The 24025-nt window shown below is 44.0% G+C and overlaps 1 protein-coding gene across 2 annotated transcripts in view; it reads left to right on the plus strand.

Annotated features, from left to right (window-relative positions):
- Positions 1–24025, plus strand: part of NINL (ninein like) — a 44201-nt gene that overhangs the window by 12752 nt on the left and 7424 nt on the right. The window contains exons 2-19 of one of the 2 annotated variants that reach the window (XM_033145041.1): positions 1526–1739; positions 5040–5136; positions 5308–5483; positions 6826–6892; positions 8717–8907; positions 10183–10338; positions 10517–10684; positions 11592–11728; positions 12262–12402; positions 12656–12830; positions 13352–13462; positions 13865–13954; positions 14913–14921; positions 16052–16205; positions 18823–18888; positions 20730–20839; positions 21478–21824; positions 23469–23573. In XM_033145041.1, coding sequence (XP_033000932.1) covers positions 1560–1739; positions 5040–5136; positions 5308–5483; positions 6826–6892; positions 8717–8907; positions 10183–10338; positions 10517–10684; positions 11592–11728; positions 12262–12402; positions 12656–12830; positions 13352–13462; positions 13865–13954; positions 14913–14921; positions 16052–16205; positions 18823–18888; positions 20730–20839; positions 21478–21824; positions 23469–23573 — 2480 coding nt within the window. In that variant the 5' untranslated portion in view covers positions 1526–1559. The remainder of the gene's footprint in view (positions 1–1525; positions 1740–5039; positions 5137–5307; positions 5484–6825; positions 6893–8716; positions 8908–10182; positions 10339–10516; positions 10685–11591; positions 11729–12261; positions 12403–12655; positions 12831–13351; positions 13463–13864; positions 13955–14912; positions 14922–16051; positions 16206–18822; positions 18889–20729; positions 20840–21477; positions 21825–23468; positions 23574–24025) is intronic. The other variant, XM_033145042.1, reaches the window with a different exon arrangement.

Here is a 24025-nt window from a genome sequence, read left to right on the forward strand (position 1 = left end):
AATTGTCACTTCAAATCCACTGCAAACTTTCCTCCAGTTAAAAACTACTGATTCTTTATGGTTGGAGTTTTATGCATCTGGCCATCATGCACTGAAGAAAGAAACCATCAAATATACAGGAAGGCAGAAGTGAATGGAAGAAGAATAGAAGGAAAACCTGCATCACGGGATACTCAAAAACTTTTTTTTTTATAAACACAATCCCACAACACAGTTGGGGGCGTAACTACTCTGTAGAGATGTTGAGTATGTGTTTCTGCTTTCTGGAGTTAGTGCTGGAACTGGGTGGAGAAAGGAGCTTTGGATGGAAAATTGTGGTGGCTAACCTGCTTTAGGCAGAACGTGACACGGTTATGGGTGTTGGAAAATTGATAGTGGTAGCCATTCTGCACAGCTGAATGAGTTTGGGGATGGACTGTATCTCAGTGGTAGAGCACATCCTTTGCATGCAGAAGCTCTCCAGGGTCAGTCCACAGATCTCCAGTAGGGCTTGACAAGACTCCTGGCTGAATCCCTAAGGGCTGCTGCCAATCAGTGTGGACCAGCCTCACCCAACCTAGTGCCTTCCAGATGTTGTAGGACTAAGGTTCCTATTAAATATTCAGGAAAAGTCAGAAGCCCAATGTAACTTCGTTTATTCAACAGCTCACTTCCATATTAAACAAGAACACACTCTGAAAGCCCCAACAAGAACTGCCAGTTGACAGAGCTTGCCATTAGAACTTTCGTCCACCTACGCTTCTATGATTGGTTAGAATCATAACATGTGTTAAACCCAATACATAACACTCCTCCCCCCAATTTCCTAACAAAAGGAACAAACATAGTCATCAAAGTGTGCTGGCCTTTTCCGCTCCCGCTGGGACCGTCGTGGCTCCTGTGCCCGAATGGGTGACCCAGGAGGTTCCTCCGGTACCTGCGGTCTGAGTGGGGAGGCCAGCTCTGTAACATGTGTTAAACCCAATACATAACACTTCCCATCACCCCCTGTTCATTGGTTATCCTGGCTGGTGCTGTTGGGAGCAATATATGGATGGCCATGTGTTCCCCATCCTTGGGGTAGAGGCTCCCTGAAGCCAAGGATCAAAGCTTCTGCTATTGGAGCAACAAGGTCCGACAACATCAGAAGGGTGCTAGGTTGGGCAATTCGAGTGAGCTCACATTTTGCTCAGCTTTGAACCTGGAATTTCTTTGTTGGTGCTTTTTACTACTGTGCTGGGCTGTTAACCGGCATTGATCCTCGTCATTAGCGCCAGGCAGCACAGCCAGTGATCAGGGATAATGCGAACTGTAGCCCAAGCACATTTCAGAACACCATGTTGGCTACCCTTAAGCTGCTCAAATGCCACATTTTAAATTTAGGCGCTTAAAAGCAGGGGAAAGAGAGAGAGAGAGAGAGAAGAAAAGTCCCAGTTCTACAAAAAGCAACAGGAGAAAAGAATGGTGGTTGAATGTTTGATATCAGTGCTTACTAGGAATGTTGACTCTAATATTTCCACTTCTCTTTCCTTCCTCCCCTTTCCAGCTGACTCGTTTTAGGCTGAGTCTTATACTATGGGATGGGTGAGGAAGAGAACAAATATGTGTCCCAGCTGAAGGACGTGTTCAACAGCTGCGATGCCACAGGCACCGGGTATTTGGACAAGGAAGAGCTGACCGAGCTATGCCGCAAGTTACACCTGGAGAGGCAGCTACCCCTGCTCCTGGAGACCCTCTTGGGAAATAATCTCTTTGCCAGAGTAAGTAGGCCCAAGGCCTCTGCGCCTGACTATTGTGAAGGAGCACTTCTCTCTTAACGGTTTAAAATGGCAATCTTGTCTCCCAGCCCTTCCCCACCAGTTGTTCCCACCCGTGCATGGAATTCTCAGCTGGCCACTCTTCATCCTTCCTGTCTGGCCCTGAACATTTTTAAATCCCATTGGTGCCTCCTAAAGGCAAGCCTAGGGGCATATTTCCCTTCCCCCCAAAAATGCACCACTCAATGTGTCTGTGTTGAAGTGGGATAGGATGCCATCCCTGTGCTTTTCAGGGAGACCTAAAAAAAAACCTTGTGCTACTCATTTTCTGATGGACATTATGGAGTGTGGCCTAAACTTTTCTCGAGTCATTTTTTTTAACCGTCTCACTTTGGGCATGGCTTGTTCTTCTCTCCCGCTTGCAAAGCCTAGGATGTGATTAGGGGGATCCTAACTCCTTTAGAGTTCACATCCCTGTTGCCTACTGTCCAGTCATCCCTTCAGATCTTTCTTTTCCAAGTCCCAGAAAGCAGTGCCTCAAAATGGTGGTGGTGGATTCATGCAGCAACTAGCACCTTACAAGGACAGTACTTTGCAGGTGCCTACAAGGGACTGACCTAGATGGTCACAGAAGCTTCTTATGTCCACCAAAAAGCAACATGCTTTGGAAGATTGCCTGAATGCAACCAAGAGAATACAGAGCTATCCTAATACAGAACTATCCTACAGAAGTATGGAGTAGTCTTCGTCTTCAACAGAATATGTTACTTGGTAGCTGTTGGCTGCATTCAGACAATCTTCCAAAGCATGTTGTTTTTTGTGTGGAGATCAGAAGCTTCCACTTCTAATTGGTGTCTAAGTGTGCTAATTAAACCACAGAGCCTAGGGCTTGCTGATCAGAAGGTCGGCGGTTCGAATCCCTGCGACGGGGTGAGCTCCCGTTGCTCGGTCCCTGCTCCTGCCCACCTAGCAGTTCAAAAGCATGTCAAAGTGCAAGTAGATAAATACAGGTGAAACTCAAAAAATTAGAATATCGTGAAAAGGTTAATTTCTTTCAGTAATTCAACTTAAAAGGTGAAACTAATATATGAGATAGACTCATGACATGCAAAGCGAGCTATGTCAAGCCTTTATTTGTTATAATTGTGATAATTATGGCGTACAGCTGGTGAGAACCCCAACTTAACAATTTCAACTTTGGGGTTTTCATCAGCTGTACGCCATAATCATCACAATTATAACAAGCAAAGGCTTGACATAGCTCGCTTTGCATGTCATGAGTCTATCTCATATATTAAACTCCAGTAGCTAATGAAAACAATTGCTTACATATATGGACTTTTGCACGATATTCAAATTTTCCGAGTTTCACCTGCAGGTACCGCTCCGGCAGGAAGGTAAACAGTGTTTCCGTGTGCTGCTCTGGTTCGCCAGAAGTGGCTTAGTCATGCTGGCCACATGACCTGGAATCTGTACGCTGGCTCCCTCGGCCAGTAAAGCGAGATGAGCGCCACAACCCCAGTGTCGGACACGACTGGACCTAATGGTCAGGGTTCCCTTTACCTTTTACCTTTTATGCTAAACCTTGGTTTGGTCAAAATATAAACTTGCATACAAACCAGAACCTCCAAATTTCCAGGCTCACTGCTGCTCATTCCCAATCCAGAATGGTTTAGGATCTTAGTTTATGGACAATCCATAGTTTATTGCACTTGGACACAAAGGCAAATTATGGTGTGCTGTTAAGTAGCACCTTCCAGTCTCCTCCCCTTGCATTATTGGAGAAGAGGAGAAATGGTTTGACTGCAGCTCACTGCTGTATTTATTCTCAATCCTCCAAGCCAGTTATGTAGCCAAAATCTTTTGATGCAGAAGCAAAGCTCTGTTCGTTCTTTTGTTTTATGTGACTCACTTTCTAAAGTTCAAACTAATTTCCCATGTAAGAGAATTCATGGGCATCCTTGCTGGGTTTTCAGCAGAGAGTTATAAATTGTTGCCTGTCTTTTCTAAATTGGGACCTGGATTAATGGAACTTGCAAGAAGCTGGAAGCAAGTTCTCTGTTAACAAAAGCTGCACTTTTGAACTGACTGAGGGTATTGTTCCCTTTCTTACAAATGATCCTGCAAAGGTTTCTGCCAATCAAATATTCTCGGTCTCTCAAGTGCAAAAATATAGTGACTTCTCTTTCTTAACTGTAAAGAATAAGGAAGATAAGAGTGACTGATTGCAATAGTCAAAACGTTTAATAGAAAGAACATGGAAATTCTAGTATCTTGGAATGCTTGTTAATAGAATGCATGTATATTTCTGGTGTGAAAAGTTGAACCCCAAGACCTATAGAGCATTTTTTTAAAGGTTTGTTTATGGGATGATAGCTTTGTATAGTAAACATTTAAGGGTGGTTTTATGTATATTTTGCGGATTTTATCCTTGTATGTTGTACTCTGCCTTGCTATCTTTTTATGAAATACACTCATTCACACACAACACACATTTGCACCTCTACAATAACTGCTGGAGCTCGTCAACTTTCTGACTTGATCCCATTAACTATCCACTCATTTTCAAAGGACGATTACCCTTTGAAATTACACTTGTGTACTTATTGTTCAGGTGGCATCTTAAAACACCTTGGTGAATCGAATGCCAGACCAAAGAAACACTTTGGCTTGCCACACTGGTGCTCAAGCTACTGTTCCCTGGAACGGTACATTTTCTAGTAGTGGAGTCTGTAAGAGCCTAGCAATCAGCAGTCTCCTTTTAGACAGCTAGCATCTGATGTATTGCATTCATGCTGGCGCCTCTCTTTAAAACCAGAGTGCCAGGGCAGTGATGCAAAATGCATGTGCGCATTGCTCATTCCCCAAACCTGATGATGAGTATCACTTTAGTTCCTGTCAGGTGAATTAAATTTGGTCTTTGAGACCTCACCAAACATTAGCAACGTTCTCCAGTAGGGGTAGGTTCTGGAGTAACTGAACGAGAACAAGATTATGCTGGGAATCAGTGCTGCCCTGTTTACCATCAGATCTTCTTAAGCTGGATTGGCAGAAGTGAAGAGCCATGGCTTGGTGGTAGGGCATCTGCTTAGCAGGCAGAAGATGCCAGGTCCAATCCCTGACATCTCGTGGTAGGGCTGGGAGTGCCCCCTGCATGACACCCTGGGGAGCCACCGCCTGTCAGTGTAGACAATATCGAGCTATGTGGACCAATGGTCTGACTCAGCATAAAGCAGAAACAAGAACTGAGCTTCATTCCTGGTATACACCTGACTTAACAATTTCCTGTCCATCCACTCCTAGGTTAACTTTGAAGAGTTTAAGGAAGGCTTTGTGACCATATTGTCCTCAAGCATCAGTCTTGGTCTTTCAGATGATGAGAGCAGTTACCTGGAGCCAGGTGGGTGAAGAGTGGGGTGGTGGTGCTAAAAGATTACTTGTTTTGGATTTATTGCTTTCAAGTTCCTTTGTTTACTTAGTGGGCTATTGACCACTAAGCTTAAGTATGCTGTAGAGCAGAGCTGCAATCGGACTGGTGATCCTTATCTACAATTGTGTTTCCAACTCTTAGCTGTTCCAGATGAAGTCGAGCCTAAATACATCCACGGGGCCAAGTGGTACGGCCGCCGGACGAGGCCGGAACTGCAGGGCGCAAATCTGGAAACTCCCAAGTATTTACAGGAGCAGCAGGCAAAGGCAAATGGGAAAAGTCAGCTGAGACGCTCAGCATCTTTGGAGAGTGTGGAGGTGAGGTTGAGTCAAGTTTTACTGTATGTTACTTCAAAAGAAGCAGCCTTGTAAACATGAGGCTTCTTTCATAGTTCATGCTTACCCAGAAGTTCAGAAGTTCCCAAAGCCTGCCCAGCATTCAGTAACAAATATTAGGTTCAGGTATCAAGGCAGTGAACATGTCATTGCAGAGGAGGTGTTTGCATGTTTCTGTGGGATGTAATCCATTGGGAGCAGTCAAATACAGCATTCCTTGCTTTGCTAGAGTGGACATGCAAAGGAATGTTTGGTCCAGCCAGTTGAAACTTCCTGTTTTCTCCTGAGCTGGAGCATCCTTCCTTGCATGTGTCTAGTTGGTGGGCGTGATCTTTCCAGACCTGGTAAAAGGCATGCTTCCACTCTCCCTCTTTTCCATCTTCCTTTCATCCTGCGAACTTCCTGGACTGCTAACTGCAGTCACTAGGTCAACCCACATATGGGGTAAACCTGTTTGTATATGCTTGTGACTTTAAGCCTTAAGCCTGCCTTTAGGGATCACACTGTGCTCTGCCTGATTGTGAGTAAACCTTCTTTTTATTGCTTATGAAGAAGACTGTGGTGTCTTTATTCTTTTAGGAGGGATTCAAGGGGTCTTGCCAGGAAAATATTAGAACACATTTCAATCTGGACAAGCCGGATTGAATGGCGTATTGTCTTAAGAAACTCACACGAGTTTGCAACCAGTTTTCTGCTGTGTAAAGGGGAATGCACTCTGCTAGGTAAAGGAACTTGCTAACACAAGTTAGGAAGAATATTAATACTGTAAACAATATATCCTCTCCTGCCACCCTGAACATTCCCACAGTTTCTGTATCCAAAGCCGGCATCCAGGAAGCTGAAGTTACTTAGGATGAGGCTGGAGAGAACCAGGGCATCTGTATAGTGTCCTCAGAGACACGTGGGGTTGGGGCCAGCTCAGCATCCAACATGCTCTCAGTTGCCTGTCTCTCTGGAGGGAGCCTCTTTCTGGCAGGAGAAGTCACTCGTGTGGCTGCATAGCAGAAGGTATCTGACTAGGTGTATGCAGTATTGCAGGAGCAGAATGCCCCTCTGCCAATCTGCTTTGACCTTCTCCTGGACCCAGCTGTCCATTCTTCAGACGACTGATCCCCCCCCCCCAGTGCAAATACTTCTTGAGATCCCAATTCCACCTCCTTTATTCTACTATGATCCTCCCCAGGTTCGTTCAGGTCAACTCCCTGAGCTCCTCCCATTCCTCCTCAGGATCTCACCATCCCCTCCAGGACACCCCCGCAGGACTCATGACAAAAGCTTGGCTCTTTAGCTTGCATGAAACAGTGAATCCTTCTCTTATTTTCAGAGCCTTAAATCAGACGAAGAGGCCGAAAGCACAAAAGAACAACAGCATGAGATGTTTGAGGGTCAAGGTAGGAGAAACCTAAACTCAAAATGCATGTTTAAAAATATTAGAACGGGTTCTCTCCTTTTGAAACAAGGAAATCAGAAAAAGCAAAACCGAGGATGGAAACTTTCCTTCCTTAACTTTCTGGTCATCTGATTTGAATAGTTGGCTTTAAGGACGAGGCGATAGTTCAGTAACAAAATCTGTTTTTCACAGGGAGAAGGTCCCTGATATTTCCAGTTAAATGTAACAGGAAGCAAGTGATGGAAAACAACCTTTTTCTGAGACCTTGGAGAGCCACTGCCTGTCAGAGTAGTCACAAGAAGCTGCTTTATCCCAAGTCAGACTTCGGTCCACCTTAGCTCAGTATTGTCTACACTGACGGCAGTCGGCTCTCTGGGGTTTGAGGAAGGAGATTATTTCCAGTCTTACTTGGAGATGCTGGAATAGAACCCAGGACCTTCTGCGTGCAAAGTCCTTCTCACAGCTCAGTACTGAGTGAGGTGGACCAGTGGTCCAACTCGGTAAAAGACAACCTGATAACTTCAGCACATCAGTATTCTTTTTTCCCCTAGTTGTTAAAACAATCGCCCTAAACTTTTCTTCCCTCAGATTTATTATGGGGCTAACATTTAGCATTGAAAACTATTGCTCATTTATTTAAATCCCACCTTTCCTCCAAGGAGCAATACGTGGTTCTCCTCCTTCCCAGTTTTATCCTCACAACAACCCTGTGAGGTAGGTTCATCTGAGTGGCAGTGACTGGCCCAAGGCCACCCAGTGAACTCGGTGGCGAAATAGGGATTCGAACCCTGCTCAAACAGGTCCCAGCCCAACACTCTGACCACTACGCCATGCTTACGTTGTTTGGAAAGATGCAGTTAGAGCAGGCTTCCTTAACCTCGGCCCTCCAGATGTTTTTGAGTCTACAATTCCCATCATCCCTGACCACTGGTCCTGCTAGCTAGGGATCATGGGAGTTGTAGGCCAAAAACATCTAGAGGGCCGAGGCTGAGGAAGCCTGAGTTAGAGGATATAAGCAAACATAAAACAAAAAGGCATGACAATGGACAGTGAAAAATGTATAAATACACTATAGCAACAGTGAGAATAATAGCTACAAAGTATAAAATGTAAATGCAATAGCCTGACACGGATACTCAATGGTGCATAAACACTACTAATCAATACCAGTCTGTAGTGCAATAAATCACATAGGAATCATACATGTTCCAGGTAAGTGTTGATATCCAGTAATATTCTGTTTCAAGCAAAATTCCTCATCTTTCCTGACGGGTTGCCAGGTGAAAATTCTCCCGTTTCACTGGTGAAAATCCAGTTTCCTCAAAGGAACAAGCTCTATCAATAGGAACAATATAAAGGAATTAAACAATGGCTAAAAAGCTCCTGCGTTACATGCAATCTTCAAGGTCGGCAAAGGCTGAGGATAAGCAGACGGCTGAATCTTCTGATAATGCTTCCATGCATTCCTGGGGAAATCCCGTTTTATTTCGTTGTGTTATATACTTCCATCTACAGTGGAAACCCTACTTACATTGTAAACAGTGTTTATTTTCGGGGGAAATAAAATCATTGGTATATTTTGTACTTGGTTCGCAGAGCATTGGAGTCTTGCAACTTTCACATGGGGCTCACGTACTCTCGGCAAATATTGGAGGAAGCAATTTTGAAAAATTAAGTCTAAAGAGGAGAGTGGTAATTGAACTGTGGGATTCTCTGTTAAATGGCTGAAGGCTTGTGGAAGGGGCAGTCTTTGCTATGACTGATTGAATAATTTAAAGGTAAAATGCCGTTCTTTTTGCCTAATGGAATTTATTTATATTTACAGGGCGAAGGTGTACCTGGCATGATGACCTCTATGATAGCCCCAGAAAGGTCTCCCCCTCGTGTTTTGGCATGACTGAGAATCAGGTTCGGGACATCTGGGAAGATCTTGGCGTTGGAAAGAACGGGCACCTTAACAAACAAGAGCTGGCTACCGTTTGTAAGAACATTGGGCTCAAAGAGATGGAAAAAGAGGTGGGGTAAATTCAGCTGTTGGAAATTGCTTGGCCAGGTATTGAAGGCAATTCTCCAACGTCGTTTAGGCAGTATTTACAACAACCCTGTATGGTAGATCAGCCTTGCAAATAATTCTGAGAGCATGTTCCTGCCAATCCTTATTTATTGCATTTATGGCCTGCTTTTCTTCTGGGTGGGGTACATTGTTCTCCCCCAACCCTGGTTCAATCCACACAACATCCCAGTGAAGTAGGTTAAGCTGAGAGAGAGTGACTGGCCCACCTCCCCCCCTCACCATCACCATGCAGAGGGCCTTCTCGATAGTGGCTCCCTCCCTGTGGAACGCTCTCCCTTCAGATGTCAAGGAAATTATCTGACTTTTAGATGACATCTGAAGGCAGCCCTGTTTAGGGAAGTTTTTAACGTTTGATCATGTTTTTAATATTCTGCTGGGAGCCACACAGAGTGGCTGGAGAAACCAAGCCAGATGGGCAAGGAGATAGATAGATAGATAGATGAGATTGGGAATAATATCTCTATCTCATCTATCTATCTATCTATCTATCTATCTATCTATCTATCTATCTATCTATCTATCTATCTATCTATCTCCTTGCCCATCTGGCTTGGTTTCTCCAGCCACTCTGGGTGGCTCCTTGACCAAGTAGGTCTTCTCAGTTCTAGTCCGACACTATTAACTACTGTACCATACTGGCATTTCCCCGTGTTACTTTTTTTTGCAGATGTTGTAGTACCACACTCCTTTTTTTTCTGGCCAGAAAGACCACCAAGGTGGTGCTGCAGCTTTTTGTTGCAGTCCTCAAAGCAGCAGAAGAGAGGTGCCAGGGCGATAGTGCTGCAGCAGTTGCCCACTAACTGCAAAGAGCTTGAAAGCACTAACAATGTCCCTCCTCCAAGTCTTTAAGGTTGGGTAGACTTTATTAAATTTCGGTCACAACCCAGTGAGCTGCTGTGGTAGGCTGCCTATTGGTTCTATTGGAACAAATCAATGTATTTTGATGTGGGGGGGGCATTATTTGGAGTATTTGTGTTCTGTGTTTCTGCCTGGTAGTAGGTTCACCTTCCAAAAGGCAATTTATTCCTCTTAAGGACTGTTTTAGGGGGAAATGTTGTGCTTCCAAGAACATCTGTTAGTTAAAATTGTTATAAAATACCACTTTCTCTATTTTTTTTGTGGACAGCATAAAATTCCTCAGGTGATTTCCCCCCCTAAATATACAGGTAATGCCTGATACTTTGTGATAGATTGCTTTTTTAAAATGTTTTGTTCAGGATCTTGAAGATTTGTTTAACCAGTTGGATAGTGATGGAGATGGCAGAGTGAGCTTAAAGGAATTCCAGCTTGGCTTGTTCAACCACAGCCCCATTCTTTGCCCTATTTCTTCCACACCTCTCAAACCAAGAGGTCAGAGATCACCATCCCACCAGGTAACTGTCAAAGCATAATTTCCGAAAGAGAGACTTCCGTGAGAAACATAGTTTTAAGACTCAAAATCTGAAACCATTCAGAGGACAGTTGTCTATCTCAGTTGCTACACTGTTTGTCTAAAACTGACTTTTCATTCTTTTCCTCCCTCCATCGCTTCCCTCCCCAATCCGCCCCCAGATTTTCAAAGACGGTGGGCACAGAAGCACAACTCCATCCTTCTTATCTGGCTCCGTGGCCTTGAATCTTTTCTCCAGCATCGATGACGGCAGTGGCTTTGCAAGGCCTGAGCAAGTTGTCTCCATCTGGGCCCAGGAAGGGGTTGAAAACTGCAAGGAGATCCTTAAGGTTTCTACAGCTGCTCCTTATTAACTGCCTACCTGCGGATTACGAAGGCTTTGGTTTTCCTTTCATCCCAAGAAAAAAGCCTTGTTTTCACTTCTCTCTCGCCCCCCCCCACTCCACCCCCTGCGTCCCTCTTTCCCACTAAAGATCCCAATGATGAATTGCAGCACCTTCATATTAATTAGCATCCGTGTGACACGTTTTAAGCTACTCAGAAACTAGTACAACAGTGGCACCCTACAAAGAACCCTGGGTGTTGAAATTATTCCCCTTCTTGTTTTCTTTGCTCCACGCTGCACTAACCCACCTGTTGTTGACCATTTTTCTCCTCCTTCTGCCCAAGGTTCTTCTGATGGCTTAAATCGGTGTTTCCCAAGCTTGGGTCTCCAGCTGTTTTTGAACCCCCCACTATCCCTAGCTAGCAAGACCAGGGATGATGGAGGTTGTAGTCCAAAAACAGCTGGAGACCCAAGTTTGGGAAACACTGGCTTAGATGAAAGGATAGCCTACATGGCACCTTCAAAATGTTTTCAGCTGCAAATCCTATCAGCCCCTAGCTAGCATGGTCAACAGACAGGGATGATGGGAATTGTAGTTCAAGACATTAGGAGGACACCATTTTGGCTATCCCTGCTGAAACAGCTTTGCCCTCTCTGTTAAGGCAGACCCCCTCTAAATTCCACTTCTGCCAAGCCTTTTCTGGAACACCATAGCCACACGCTTTCTGTACCTCCTGCTTTTGGCCTTTTAAAAGCCCCCTTCCTTCAATTGCTCTGGCTGTGGATATTGCCAGTTCTGTATACAGAACCTAGCACACTGGTGTTGAATAAATACTGGCAGCAGTAGTTTTAGAACCTCTTGACTTACATTTCCCTTGATTTTGAGAAGCTCTCTCTGTGTTTTTTAACAGAGTCTGGATTTCAACATGGAGGAGAGAGTTAACCTCTTGGAGCTGTCTGCAGCCCTTGATGAGGAGATAACAGTTCCCAAGAGCGGACTTCAACAGGCAACGTTTGCTTCCTACCGACATGAACTTCGCCATCTAGAGTAACTTGTTCTTTAGCTGTTTTAGGCGGGGGGCCCATTCCTGGCCAACCCCTTCTCCCTTTACACCTCACCCACCCCTTCACCTATCACCTCAGTTTGCCCAAACCTACCCCTTCCCTCCTAGCTCACCCCAACTCCCAACCCTTTTAAAAGAGGGGGGACCACTTCAGAGAGCTGTTTGTCCAAACTGTTCTCTGAAGCACCTTCCCTCCCTCTGTTAAACAGCTTGTCTGGGCTGTCTGCCACCCAGTGCTGCTTTCTCACTCACTCGCCTGCTGTTCTGTTGTCACCCAGGAGTTGGCGTGGCCATCTTTTGGTAGCTACCCAAACCGCAGCGTGGCAACAGCCTTACTGTTTTATGTATATAGGAAGATAACAAATACATGCAGTTTTAAATTGAATTAAATAAATAATAATAATCTGCTGTTCTTTTGCACTGATACCATGGGAAACGGTAGGATAGAAACTGAACAGAAAGATGCTTCTGCATCATTTCGGATGCATACTTAACAGCACCTTCACTGTCTTTGCAGAGCTCAGGTAGAGCAAATATCCATTGAGAGAGACAAAGCGCGAGTCGAATTGGAGAAGGTGGAAAAGCGGAAGCTGCAGCTTTTTGAGGAGGTGGATGATCACAATAGTGCATTGGAGCACCACAATGAGAGTAAAATGAAGTACGTGAGCCAGCTTTTTGGTGTCATTATCTGATGGGGTTTATGCACAAGGAGGAGTGTGAAGAGCAGACCCAACTTGCCATCCAGTGAAACAGCACAGCATAAGCTATGCAGCAGCCAATGTTCACAAAATTGTGACTGTATAGAGGCCAACTCCTTAGTCTCACTAGTCATTTCTCTTGTGGATCATTCTGTTTTTATTTTTACATGGAAAATATTTGCACATACCAGTAACAGTGCTTGTATCTTGCAGAGACCTTGAGCAAGACTACAGAGGGAAACTCAGTGTTATGAAGTCTGAAGCAGAGATGGAGAAGGAGCGGCTCTTGCAACAAGGGAACCACCAGAAAACCAAGTTAGAAGCAGACATCAGATCTCTTCAAGAGGAAGAATCTAGCCTGAGGCAGAAGCTGAGCTTAGTGATCAAGGTAAAGATTCAGAGCATCTGTTATCTTCAGGATGGCCAGTGCAGCCTACAGCAAGACTGCATATTCTGAGCTTGAAAGTAAGAATAAAGTAAAAATGCTGCCTGAAGGGAGGCTGAATTCTGCAAATAGTACATATTAAGTAAAAATATGTTTTCGTCTCTTGACTTACGGAGACTTCACCAGGCATTACTGCTACACTTTAATCTGCAGCCGAGAGGACTAGAGAGTTATATCTTGTTTTTAAATGAATTTAACCCACTTTTCAAAGAGATCCATCCAGCTATTAGGGCTGGTGGAAACTTAATTTCTTATCCCACTTCTCTCCCAGCCCCCTAAAGGATTGGGGCACCTGGTTGGGTAGAGCTGGTTTTTCAGGATTGCTTCTGAGTGCTAACCTTTTTGTATCCTACATGTTGGTATCTTGCTCAGGAATTGCAAAAGGTACCCCAGTGTCATATTTAATGAGCGTAAATGTGCACTTTCGATTTCATTTTTTTTCTTTTTTTTCTTTTTTTTTAAAGGAGAATAGTCGCTTACAAAGTGAACTTGTTGAAGTGGTTCAAAAGTTGTCTGAATCTGAAAAACAAGTACTAAATCTTCAGAAGGATCTCGACTTCATGTTGAAAGACAAGGTAGCTTCAGATTGATGAAAAAGCTTTCCTCTTCATATTGAAAACCAATAATATTGATCTCTGTTGTAGGATTTTGACCTCTTTCAGTTAACTTTCTGTTGTGGCCTTATTTGGTTTCTAATCACAAAGATAAATGCATGTATTAAAAATCATGTTTTCTTGAAGTTGACAGAGCTTCCAAATTAAATGCATTTAAGGTCAATCTATAAATCTAGCCTTCCGCTGCCGAAAAATTGGCTCCCACCAGCTAATTGGAAACTGCTTGAGGGTTTGTTTGTTTTTACAATCGAGTGTATAAATTTCTTGGAATGAATGAATGAATAAATGAATGAATGAATGAATGAATATATATAGTAATTTCTCAACTAATACTTTTTAAATAAACCTCTTTGCTTGCTTTAGTTGGGGCTGCTGGATCCACACAGCACAGAGCTCTTTGATCAAGAAGAACGCTTTGCCAAAATCATTCAGGAATATGAGCTGCAGTGCCGGGTAGGTGGCCTTTACTTGTTATAAATGGCATCATGTAGGGAGGACCCATCCGAGTGCGGAAAGAACAGCCTTCGTTCAAGTCTCATAAAAATTAAGGCTTCATGCCTCTTTTCTTTAAAAGATCAGCAATCTTTTGATAAGCACCTACACCATTTCCTCAATGGCACGTTTTAGAATAGCAGTTAAAACACCAAAGTTCAACACAGAGGGTAAGTTCAGACGTAGCGTCAAACCATAGTTTGATGTTGTGCGATCAGATCTCAAGCAATCCTCCCTCCCTTGTGCATATTTAGCTAGTTACTTCCTGGTTAGCTGTAAACCATGGTTTCCTGTTACATTTTTTTTTTAAGCAATGGTTTGGCTATGCCCAAAGAATCGTGGGAACTCTAGCTTGTTACTAGTGCTGAGAATTGTTGGAAACCCCCTTTCCCCTCACGGAGTTACAATTCTCAGAGTGGTTTAGCAGTCAGTTCCTCTTTCTAGGGAACTCTGGGAATTGTAGTTGGGGGGGGATAGGGGTTTCCTAACAACTCTTGTCACCCTTAACAAACTACAGCTCCCAGGATCTTTTGGGGAAAGCCATGACTGTTTAAAGTAGTATGATACTGCTTTAAATGTATTCTCATTAATTACAGAGCCCCTAGATAGCTATACAACTCTCCTTACCAGAAGATGGAGAGCCGCACTCGTACACCAGAACAGTGAGATCCTAACCAAAGAGCTATATTTTATTAGAATAAAAATTGGGGACACCTTACCAAATGGTTTTAGATATAACTTGGAGCATGTGACTACTGCCGTTTTTGCTCCAGCTCTGCTTCTTGTCAGAAGGAAATCACAATGTACTGGTAATAACTGTCATTTCCGACAGTGCTGCTGTTGTAGTAGAGCTGTTTCAATTCAGTTCTCCCTGTTTCTCCCCAAACTCTCAACTTTTGCTGCTGCTACATCTTGATAGAGAGTGAAGGTGAGCACTTTCCCCTCCTCAGGTGTGTGCACGATCCACTTGTTTGTAGTGGTATACTATTATTTAGCAAACCTGCATGATGTCTTGTTGCAGCCTGAGATCTTGCGTGTTACAAGGTTTTTTTGTTTTCGGAAATGCTTGAGTTCACATTTCCATGGACTTCTATATCGCTGCTTGCTTTTTACCTCCTTTGTGTTGAGTAGGCCTCAGTCCTGTCCCCCTCTAGTCACTTCTGCACTTGTAAACTTATATCGTCCGTGTACCTTGTCAGCTAAGGAAATGAGAAGTACAGACCTTTTTTAATTCAGTTCTGTCTGTAGCTCCCAATTCTCCCTCCCCCACAGACTTCGCAGTGGCTCCAGAAAACTCAGGTGTCTTTCAGAACTGAGTGGCAGGCTTTTGTTTTTGAGCAATTCCTGCAGTTCAACAGCTCACAAGGATCCCAGGAACGTTCAGGCCCACTCGCCGCGACACGGTGATGATCCAGTGAGGGAGAACAGCTGTGCTACAAAAAGTTAAGAATTTGCTGGAAAGGGTTCAGTGCTCTTGCAGCATCTGAAGCAGCTACCTTTAAGAAAGCATTGCAAAGAGAATAAACACTCAGACATTGGGAGTCTGTACTTCGAATTATCTGCACAAAGCATATAATTCGAAGGGGGCTCTGCTGGAGGCTCTGCTGGAGGGAAAGGTCAGAGGGGGCTCTGCTGGAGCCTATTTCTGCTTCCCTCTGACCTTTCAGTTTTGTTTGATTGGTTTTTACTTTAACTGTATGATACTGTGCAGCAAACTGTTCTGTGCTATAAATCAAGCACTGCTAGGAGTTGCTTCTTTTTGTATTTCTTGTCAATAAAAAACGTGGCAAGAAGCGACCACATTCCTTTCCTGAAAGTACGACCCAGAGAAAGAAGTTAGAGAGCCACTGGGCTAGATGGACCACGGGCCTGATCCAGCATGCTCTTCTTATGTTCCAGTGTCTTGTGTTTTTTAAAGACTGTCTTATAGCATTTCTGTGAGAATTATTTGCAAGCACACCTGGTTATTTCCGTCGAGGGACGGTTGCTGTGCACCCAACGAGGTAGATCCGAGGGAGGCTGTTCCACATTTTGAACCTCCGGGTTCTTCCCTTTCAGGAGCTGCGCGACAAAAACGATGAGCTGCAAATGGAGGTGGAGAAACTGCGTTCTCAGCTGCATGAAAGCAAACATGGTCTAGCCTGGTGTAAAATGAAGGCCAGCAGACTTGGAGAAAGGCTGCTGCCTGAAAATGTAAAAGCCAGAATTCTGGGTGTGTATTGCAAGTTGCATTTAGAACATCAATATGGGTTAAATCAAATATGTTTAATGCAGTCGTGTCTGTTAGTCACAAGGGGTTTAGGAACAAGACCCTTCTGTTCCCCCCACTCTACCCCCAATGCTGAAAGGCAGAATAGAGGAATGACGGGTTGCCCCTATTGCAGCAGATGCAGCTGAGAGATCTAATGCAACATCTGGCCCACTCTAATGGGACCATTTCCTGTTGATGAAGCCTGATGGTGTTGACAAGATACTTGCAGCAGTGCGTCTGACCACCTACCCTCTGGACCCCTGCTCTTTGGGAATGGTTAAAGGTAGCCAGTTGGCACTAGGTTGTTGTGGCTAGGGGTGCCTTTCGCCATCTATGTCTGGTTATACCTGCTGCAGTCGTAACTGGAAGTGGGTAACATGGCCACTGTAGTGCATGCGCCGGTAACCTCAAGGGCTGGATTACTGCAGTGCGCTTTGTGTTGGGCCACCCTTGGACCTGGCCTGGAGGCTTTAGCATGTGACACCTCTGCTGAAATACCCACGCTGGCTGCTCATATCCTGCCAGGCCAGGTATATGTCTCTTGTGCTGATACATAAAACCCTGAATAAATTAGGTCCAGTATAGCTTAACGACTGCTTGAGCCCTTACGAGCCCAACCTGATCACTGAGATCACCTGGAGCAGCCCTGTTAATTGTCCCCCACATTGCAGAGGCCCAACTGACCTCAGTCAGAAGTCAGGCATTTAGTGTTGTGAAGATTCGGCAGGCATCCTCAACTTTTCGCTTTTGGGCATCTCTTGAAGACACTTTTATTTTATGCTAACAGGCAGATGGAGTTTATTCCCCCCCCCCCCGGAGTAGCCATTCATTTTGATGATTGGTTTGTATTGCTTTTAAAGGATTTTTCTGTGAAATGCTTTGCAAGTAGGGCTGGGCTGGGCGATATAACCAGCTAAACATCACAATATATCACAATGTCTGAAATAAGGATGGAGCATTGGCTGGTTTTGTGCGCGCACACACACACCACGATTCGCAATATATTGCCAGGTCAAAAACTGAAACCAATATCACGATATGGACTTCAAGCCAGTTTTGGACGATATATTGATATATCGCTTAGCCCTATTTGCAAGAGGGCAGTGCAGTGGTACCTCAGGTTACATACGCTTCAGGTTACAGACTCCCCTAACCCAGAAATAACGCTTCAGGTTAAGAACTTTGCTTCAGGGTAAGCACAGAAATTGTGCTCTGGCAGCGCAGCAGCAGCGGGAGGCCCCATTAGCTAAAGTGGTGCTTCAGCTTAAGAACAGTTTCAGGTTAAGAACGGACCTCCGGAACAAATTAAGTTCTTAACCCAAGGTACCACTGTATATAAAGACTTGTATAAATAAATATACAAGGCTCCAGTACTTTGGCCACCTCATGAGAAGAGAAGACTCCCTAGAAAAGACCCTGATGTTGGGAAAGATGGAGGGCACAAGGAGAAGGGGACGACAGAGGACGAGATGGTTGGACAGTGTTCTTGAAGCTACTAACATGAGTTTGGCCAAACTGCGAGAGGCAGTGAAAGATAGGCGTGCCTGGCGTGCTCTGGTCCATGGGGTCACGAAGAGTCGGACACGACTGAACGACTGAACAACAACAACAACAAATAAATAAATAGCAATTCTGATGGATCAATCAGAGTCGGAAGGCTAGACCAGGTGGATATCAGGTTAGGCTGGATTGAATTCATAAATGAAGGTTAGAGTCAAGCATTTATTTATCAATTGCCTCTCCACTGTTTATATTTTAAAGGCACTGCGATAATGTGATAAAAACACATGCTGCCAGGAGTTCAGAAACTTCCCTGGTTTCTTTCAGGCTTGCCATAAGGCTAAGTGACAAATGAAACATACGTTATCCCTGCTTTGTTCATTTTTCACCCTTCAGGCTTTTTTGTTTGTTTGTTCGTTTTGCCAGAAACCTGCTTTGTTTCCTTCCCTGTAAAGATGTGCGTCTCTCAGTGGGGTGGGGTGGGGGGTCTGTCGATGTGCCTCATTATGTTGCCATAGCCTTTTCCTTGCCCTTTTGAAAAACCTTATGTCCCAGGGGGACTGTTGAGCCTTGGCGCTTGGTATTTGTGTCCACAGTGTTGTATCCAGGTCCTATTAGCATGGGGGAAGTTGCCTTTTAAATTTTCCAGCCCTTTTCATGCTATGTACCCTTTTCTCCCCATATCAGCGGTGTGCCCTAGTGTGGTTGTATAATTCAAAGTTTTGGTGGTGGTGGGGGGGGGCTCAACTGAGTATCCTGATGCACTGCTTTGATGTTATATATGCATCATTCTGGCACAATGGTCCTTGCATCCATTCTTCTCTCTTGCACCATAAGGGCAAGTTGTTGTTGTTGCTGCTGCAAGTTGTTGCTGCTGCTGTTGTTGTTGTTGATGATGATGATTTGATTTATTACCCAGCCTTGAACCTAGAGGGGGTCACAACAATTTAAAATACAGCAATGAAAACATCTTAAAACAAATTGTGGCACACAAGGTCCTCTGCCTTTTCCCTTCTGCTGTACCAAATCTTTGAAGAACTCCTTCTGGCATAATTTGTACCTTTTTCTTTCTTTTAAGACACAATGCAAAAAGATGAGGAACTCCTTCTTGGACACCATCACTTTCCGGTGGCAGGCCAAAACGGTAAGAAATGTTCCCAGGTGTGTGCATTTTCTATGAAGGAATAAGTGTTAAGATATGCGCCAGCTCTAGAACTCTTCAAGAGAAAACTAATCCACCCCCTGTGCCATGGGTGGTACGATATCCAGTATCAAAAGCGTCTCTTGACAACCTGTCCAGTTTCTTCTGGATGACCTCCAAATAGAAATATTCCCAGGCAGCTTCTTCATGGGCTACAGATATTTCCCCAAATGTTTCAGCTGCAGGTATCGTGGTCTGTAATTTCAACCCACAGCTCTTTTATCCAGTGGGTATTAAAAGAATAATGTATCATGTTCCCCCTCCAGATAGCTAAAACAGTTTCCTGTGTTGTTTTTAATATTTTCTCCCTTCAAGACTTGTAAGATTTGTTTCCTGGGGTGTTATGATCAATCCCACATTCCCAGCAAGTGTGACACATGCATTTTAAGCCTGTGTGTGTGTTTTCCTTTGTTTTTGTTTTTAATAGGTTTGCATGACCTATGCAACCTGTAGCTCTTCTAAACTGTTATCATTTTTTATTTTTTTAATTGGATTTATATACCGCCCTATACCCGGAGGTCTCTGGTGGTTCACAGAAAAGGTCACAATATATAAAATCAAAATAAGAACAATAACCCAATAACACCCCCTCAAAAAGAGCCACATTTTAAAAGGGCATAGGATGTCCCTCAGGTCAACTAAATACCTGGTTAAAGAGGAGTGTTTTTGCCTGGCGCCTAAAGGTGTATAATGAAGGCGCCAGGCGAACGTCTCTGGGGAGAGCATTCCACAGATGGGGAGCCACTGCAGAGAAGGCCCGTTCTCGTGTTGCCACCCTCCGAACCTCTCAAGGAGGGGGCACACAAAGGAGGGCTCAGAAGATGATCTCCGGGTCTGGGTAGGTTCATATGGAAAGAGGCGGTCCTTGAGGTATTGTGGCCCTGAGCCGTCTAGACTCTGAAACCTTTCCAGTGTGTCAGTAATCAGTTCTGATAACGGGCCCACATTTTAAGCACGTACTTGTAGAGCAGACAGTTGTATGCTTCAAGCCATTGCACTCTTGTTCCCCTTTCCATGCTCCCTATGTAATGCTGCGTTGGTGGAGGAAAAGCAACCAGACCACACCCCAGATACATGGTCTACCTTGGCAGTTTGTTTCCTTAGTGTTCTAAGAACACAGGAATCATAGAATCATACAGTTGGAAGAGACCACAAGGGCCATCCAGTCCAACCCCTTGCCAAGCAGGAAACACCATCAAAGCATTCCCAAAAGAGGGCTGTCAAGCCTCTGCTTAAAGACCTCCAAAGAAGGAGACTCCACCACACTCCTTGGTAGCAAATTCCACTGCCGAACAGCTCTCACTGTCAGGAAGTTCTTCCTAATGTTTAGGTGGAATCTTCTTTCTTGTAGTTTGAATCCATTGCTCCGTGTCCGCTTCTCTGGAGCAGCAGAAAACAACCTTTCACCCTCCTCTATATGACATCCTTTTATATATTTGAACATGGCTATCATATCACCCCTTAACCTTCTCTTCTCCAGGCTAAACATACCCAGCTCCCTAAGCCGTTCCTCATAAGGCATTGTTTCCAGGAAGAGTCTGCTGGATCAGGCCATTGGTCCATCTAGCTCAGTATCCACTTCTCACTGTGACCAACCACATGCCTATTCGCAGTTTGCAAACAGGACCTGAGTTCAGTAACATTCTCTCTTTCTGCGGTTTCCAGCAACTGAGAAACATGCTTCATCCATTCATAGAGGCATGACCATCATGTAGTAGTAGTTTTATCCTCCACGATTCTGCATTCTTGGGCCTGTTTTTTTCTAAGAATAATTTTATTTATAGGTGTCGTTTTCATTGAATCCGGTCCCTATTCAGTAAGTATAGAAATGGAGCTTCTGGTTGAAGAACTGAAGGAGCAGCATCAAGACCTGAAAATTCAGCTGGAAACCAAGGTGAGTCGAGGAGGAAGACACAAGCAGGTGTCTAAACGCCAATTTATGTTCAAGTTAAAAATCGTCATAAGAATCAGTAGACTCTCAATATATTTCTGAATGCAGTCTTCAGGTTACTTGCTCAGCAGGATACATTTGAGTATGTTGACCAAATGATGTAGCTTTTGTTGTTAAATTTAAAATAAATCATCATTTTAAATATTTTTTAATAGATGTAAACTCATTCATGACAATGAAATGTTTTGGTTTTTTTGTGGTGCTTTTCTCCATCGCTCTTGTAAATTAAGTTTCTCATCGCCAATGTAAATTAGGACAATTTGGGATGGCATATTATGGCTCTTTGTAGAAAAGGGTGGACTTGGTTCAGCTGCGGATGACAAGTTAGTTCTTTATGATTGGAGTAAGTCTGTATGAATGGAGTAAGAAATCTTTACACAAAATTTCCTGCTGTTAAATGCTCTCATTCTGTATAAAATCCTGCTCTCTTGAAATGCATAGCCTTCTAGCTCTTGCAATGCCTCACTTCAAGGACCAAGTTGTTAAACGTGAAGTAAGGACTCTCGACCGGTTTGTGCATGTATTAACCATGCTACCTAAAGAATGCATAACAAAACTTTGGTTTGGTTTTATTGTGCTAGGTCAATTACTACGAAAGAGAAATTGAGCTAATGAAAAGGAACTTTGAAAAGGAAAGAAAGGATGTTGAACAAGGTTTTAAGATTGAGATCAGCGAATTGGAGGAACAGAAGAGCGATTTGGAAGAGCTGAACGCCAAATGCCAGGAGGTGATAGATGGCTTGAAAGACCAGCTTCAGAAACTAGCTCCCGCCCAAGAACTCGAGAGGAACTTTGAGAAGGAGAGGTCAGAAATGGAGCAGTACTATGCCAAAGAGATTTCCATTTTGGGACAGACACTGGCCCAGGAAAGGGACAGACTGGAAGAAGACATGAAGATGAAGCATGAGGCTGAGACACACTTCATGAGGTCTGGTGACATTACCGTTTTGAAACATGGGCACTTGGCAATATAAATGGTAGTCTCATATTTTGCTATGTTGTGTTATGGTTGAATCCTTGGTAATTTAGGCAAAAGCCTTTCTCACCAATGTGGTTGTATGGTACCCGGTCCAATTCCCTTCTCACTTTTGGGGAATTGTGACATTTTTTTGCCATGAGGCCGCTGACTGGCTGGCAGGCACACTGTCTCTGGAACGGCTCTACATGCGCCAGCTAAATAATTATTGCTAATATGCTGTTTCACAGCTACTTTTCTATGAAATGAAATGAAATGAAATGTATGGTGGTTCTATAAGAATGCACTCACCTTTTAAAAACGATTTGACTAATCACTGCATGCTTGCTTATTACTTTTGGGCTTTTCCCACATGCTATGTTTTATAGTAGAGATGATCCATCTTCCCACAGAAATTCTGTTCCATAGTATGCATTAATTCAAACTCTGACTGACTATTTAAAGCACCCCCCGAAGCACTATGATTTGTGACACCCTTAACAAACAATGGTTTGCAGGATTTGAGGTGTGTGTGCTTAAATGTGTGATGTGTATGCTTCTTTTCAGTTCTCGTGTGCTGGTGTGCGTGGATGCATTTTCTTCTGCGAGGGATGCTTAATAGATGCAACTACACGAAACATGCCTGACATCAAAGAGAACAGAGCATGTGCTCTTATATGGGGCACTTTAGATCTCTGGGTCACAACTACTATTCTCATAGTGACTTGGGATCAGGTTTGTGTGTCCCGTGCCATAGCACAGAGCTCTAGTTTTGTCTCATAGAAAAAAGAAGTCATAGACTGCCTGTGAACAGGATAAGCAAGTAGCAAAACCCGGGAGCCAGTACTTTCAGGAGGGATGTTTGGCAAGTCCGTAGCACACAGAGAAAGGGTTAATCCCACCCACCCAACAGCTGCCATTCAAAGAATAAAATAAGTGAATGTGTAGTGCTGGCACACATTTAACGGGGGTGGCGCTGTGGTCTAAACCACTGAGCCTCTTGGGCTTGCCAATCAGAAGATCGGCGGTTCGAATCCCCGCAACGGGGTGAGCTCCCATTGCTCGTTCCCAGCTCCTGCCAACCTAGCAGTTTGAAAGCATACCAGTGTGAGTAGATAAGTAGAGCAGTGGGAAAGTAAACGCCGTTTCCATGCACTCTGGTTTCCGTCACGATGTTCCGTTGCGCCAGAAGCTGGCTCTCTCGGCCTGAAAGCAAGATGACCGCCACAACCCCATAGTCGCCTTTGACTGGACTTAACCCTCCAGGGTTCCTTTACCATTTACCTTTAACACCTGATGTAGTTTGACCCTTACTGAGCAAGTGGTGTAATGGAATCATATGAATAACATCCATCCATCAAGTGTTCACTTTGATTTCTGTGATGTAAGTGGGTATAAACAGCACATCTGGAAGCAGCTACTTTTAAAAGCATTGCATATAATAAGATTTTTTTTAAGCTTCTCTTTTAGGGGATTGTCCAATTCCACTGCCTGTTCTCAGACATATTTATTTTGATGGCTCTTAGCTTGAGTATGGCTAATCCGGTTGCCTGATTTGTTTAACATCCCCAAACTAACTCTGGTCCTTCAATACTTTTTCTCTCTCCTGTGATGCAGAATTGAGCTCCACAGAGTTTCAGAAGACAACCTCATCCTAAAAAATAAACTTGAAAGATTTCAGCAAGAAGTGGAGGATGTTGGTGAAGCAAACAGAAAGCACAGGTTAAAGAAAGGGGGTGGAGCGGTTCTTTGGGAAACTTGCAGTGGAACTGTAAATGTGAAACTATAATAATAATAATAATAATAATAATAATAATAATAATAATAATAATAATAATTTATTTATACCCCGCCCATGTGGCTGGACCTCCCCAGCCACTCTGGGTGGCTTCCAACAAAACATTAAAATACAATAATCAATCAGTCATTAAAAACTTCCCTAAACAAGCTGCCTTCAGATGTCTTCTAAAAGTCTGGTAGTTGTTGTTCTCTTTGACATCTGGTGGGAGGGCATTCCATAGGGCGGTTGCCACTACCAAGAAGGCCCTCTGCCTGGTTCCCTGTAGCTTGGCTTCTCGCAGTGAGGGAACCGCCAGAAGGCCCTTGGCACTGGACCTCAGTGTCCTGGTAGATCGATGGGGGTGGAGATGCTCCTTCAGATATACTGGACCGAT

Source organism: Lacerta agilis, chromosome 3 (genome assembly GCF_009819535.1).
Source record: "Lacerta agilis isolate rLacAgi1 chromosome 3, rLacAgi1.pri, whole genome shotgun sequence".
Taxonomy (NCBI): Eukaryota; Metazoa; Chordata; class Lepidosauria; order Squamata; family Lacertidae; genus Lacerta; species Lacerta agilis.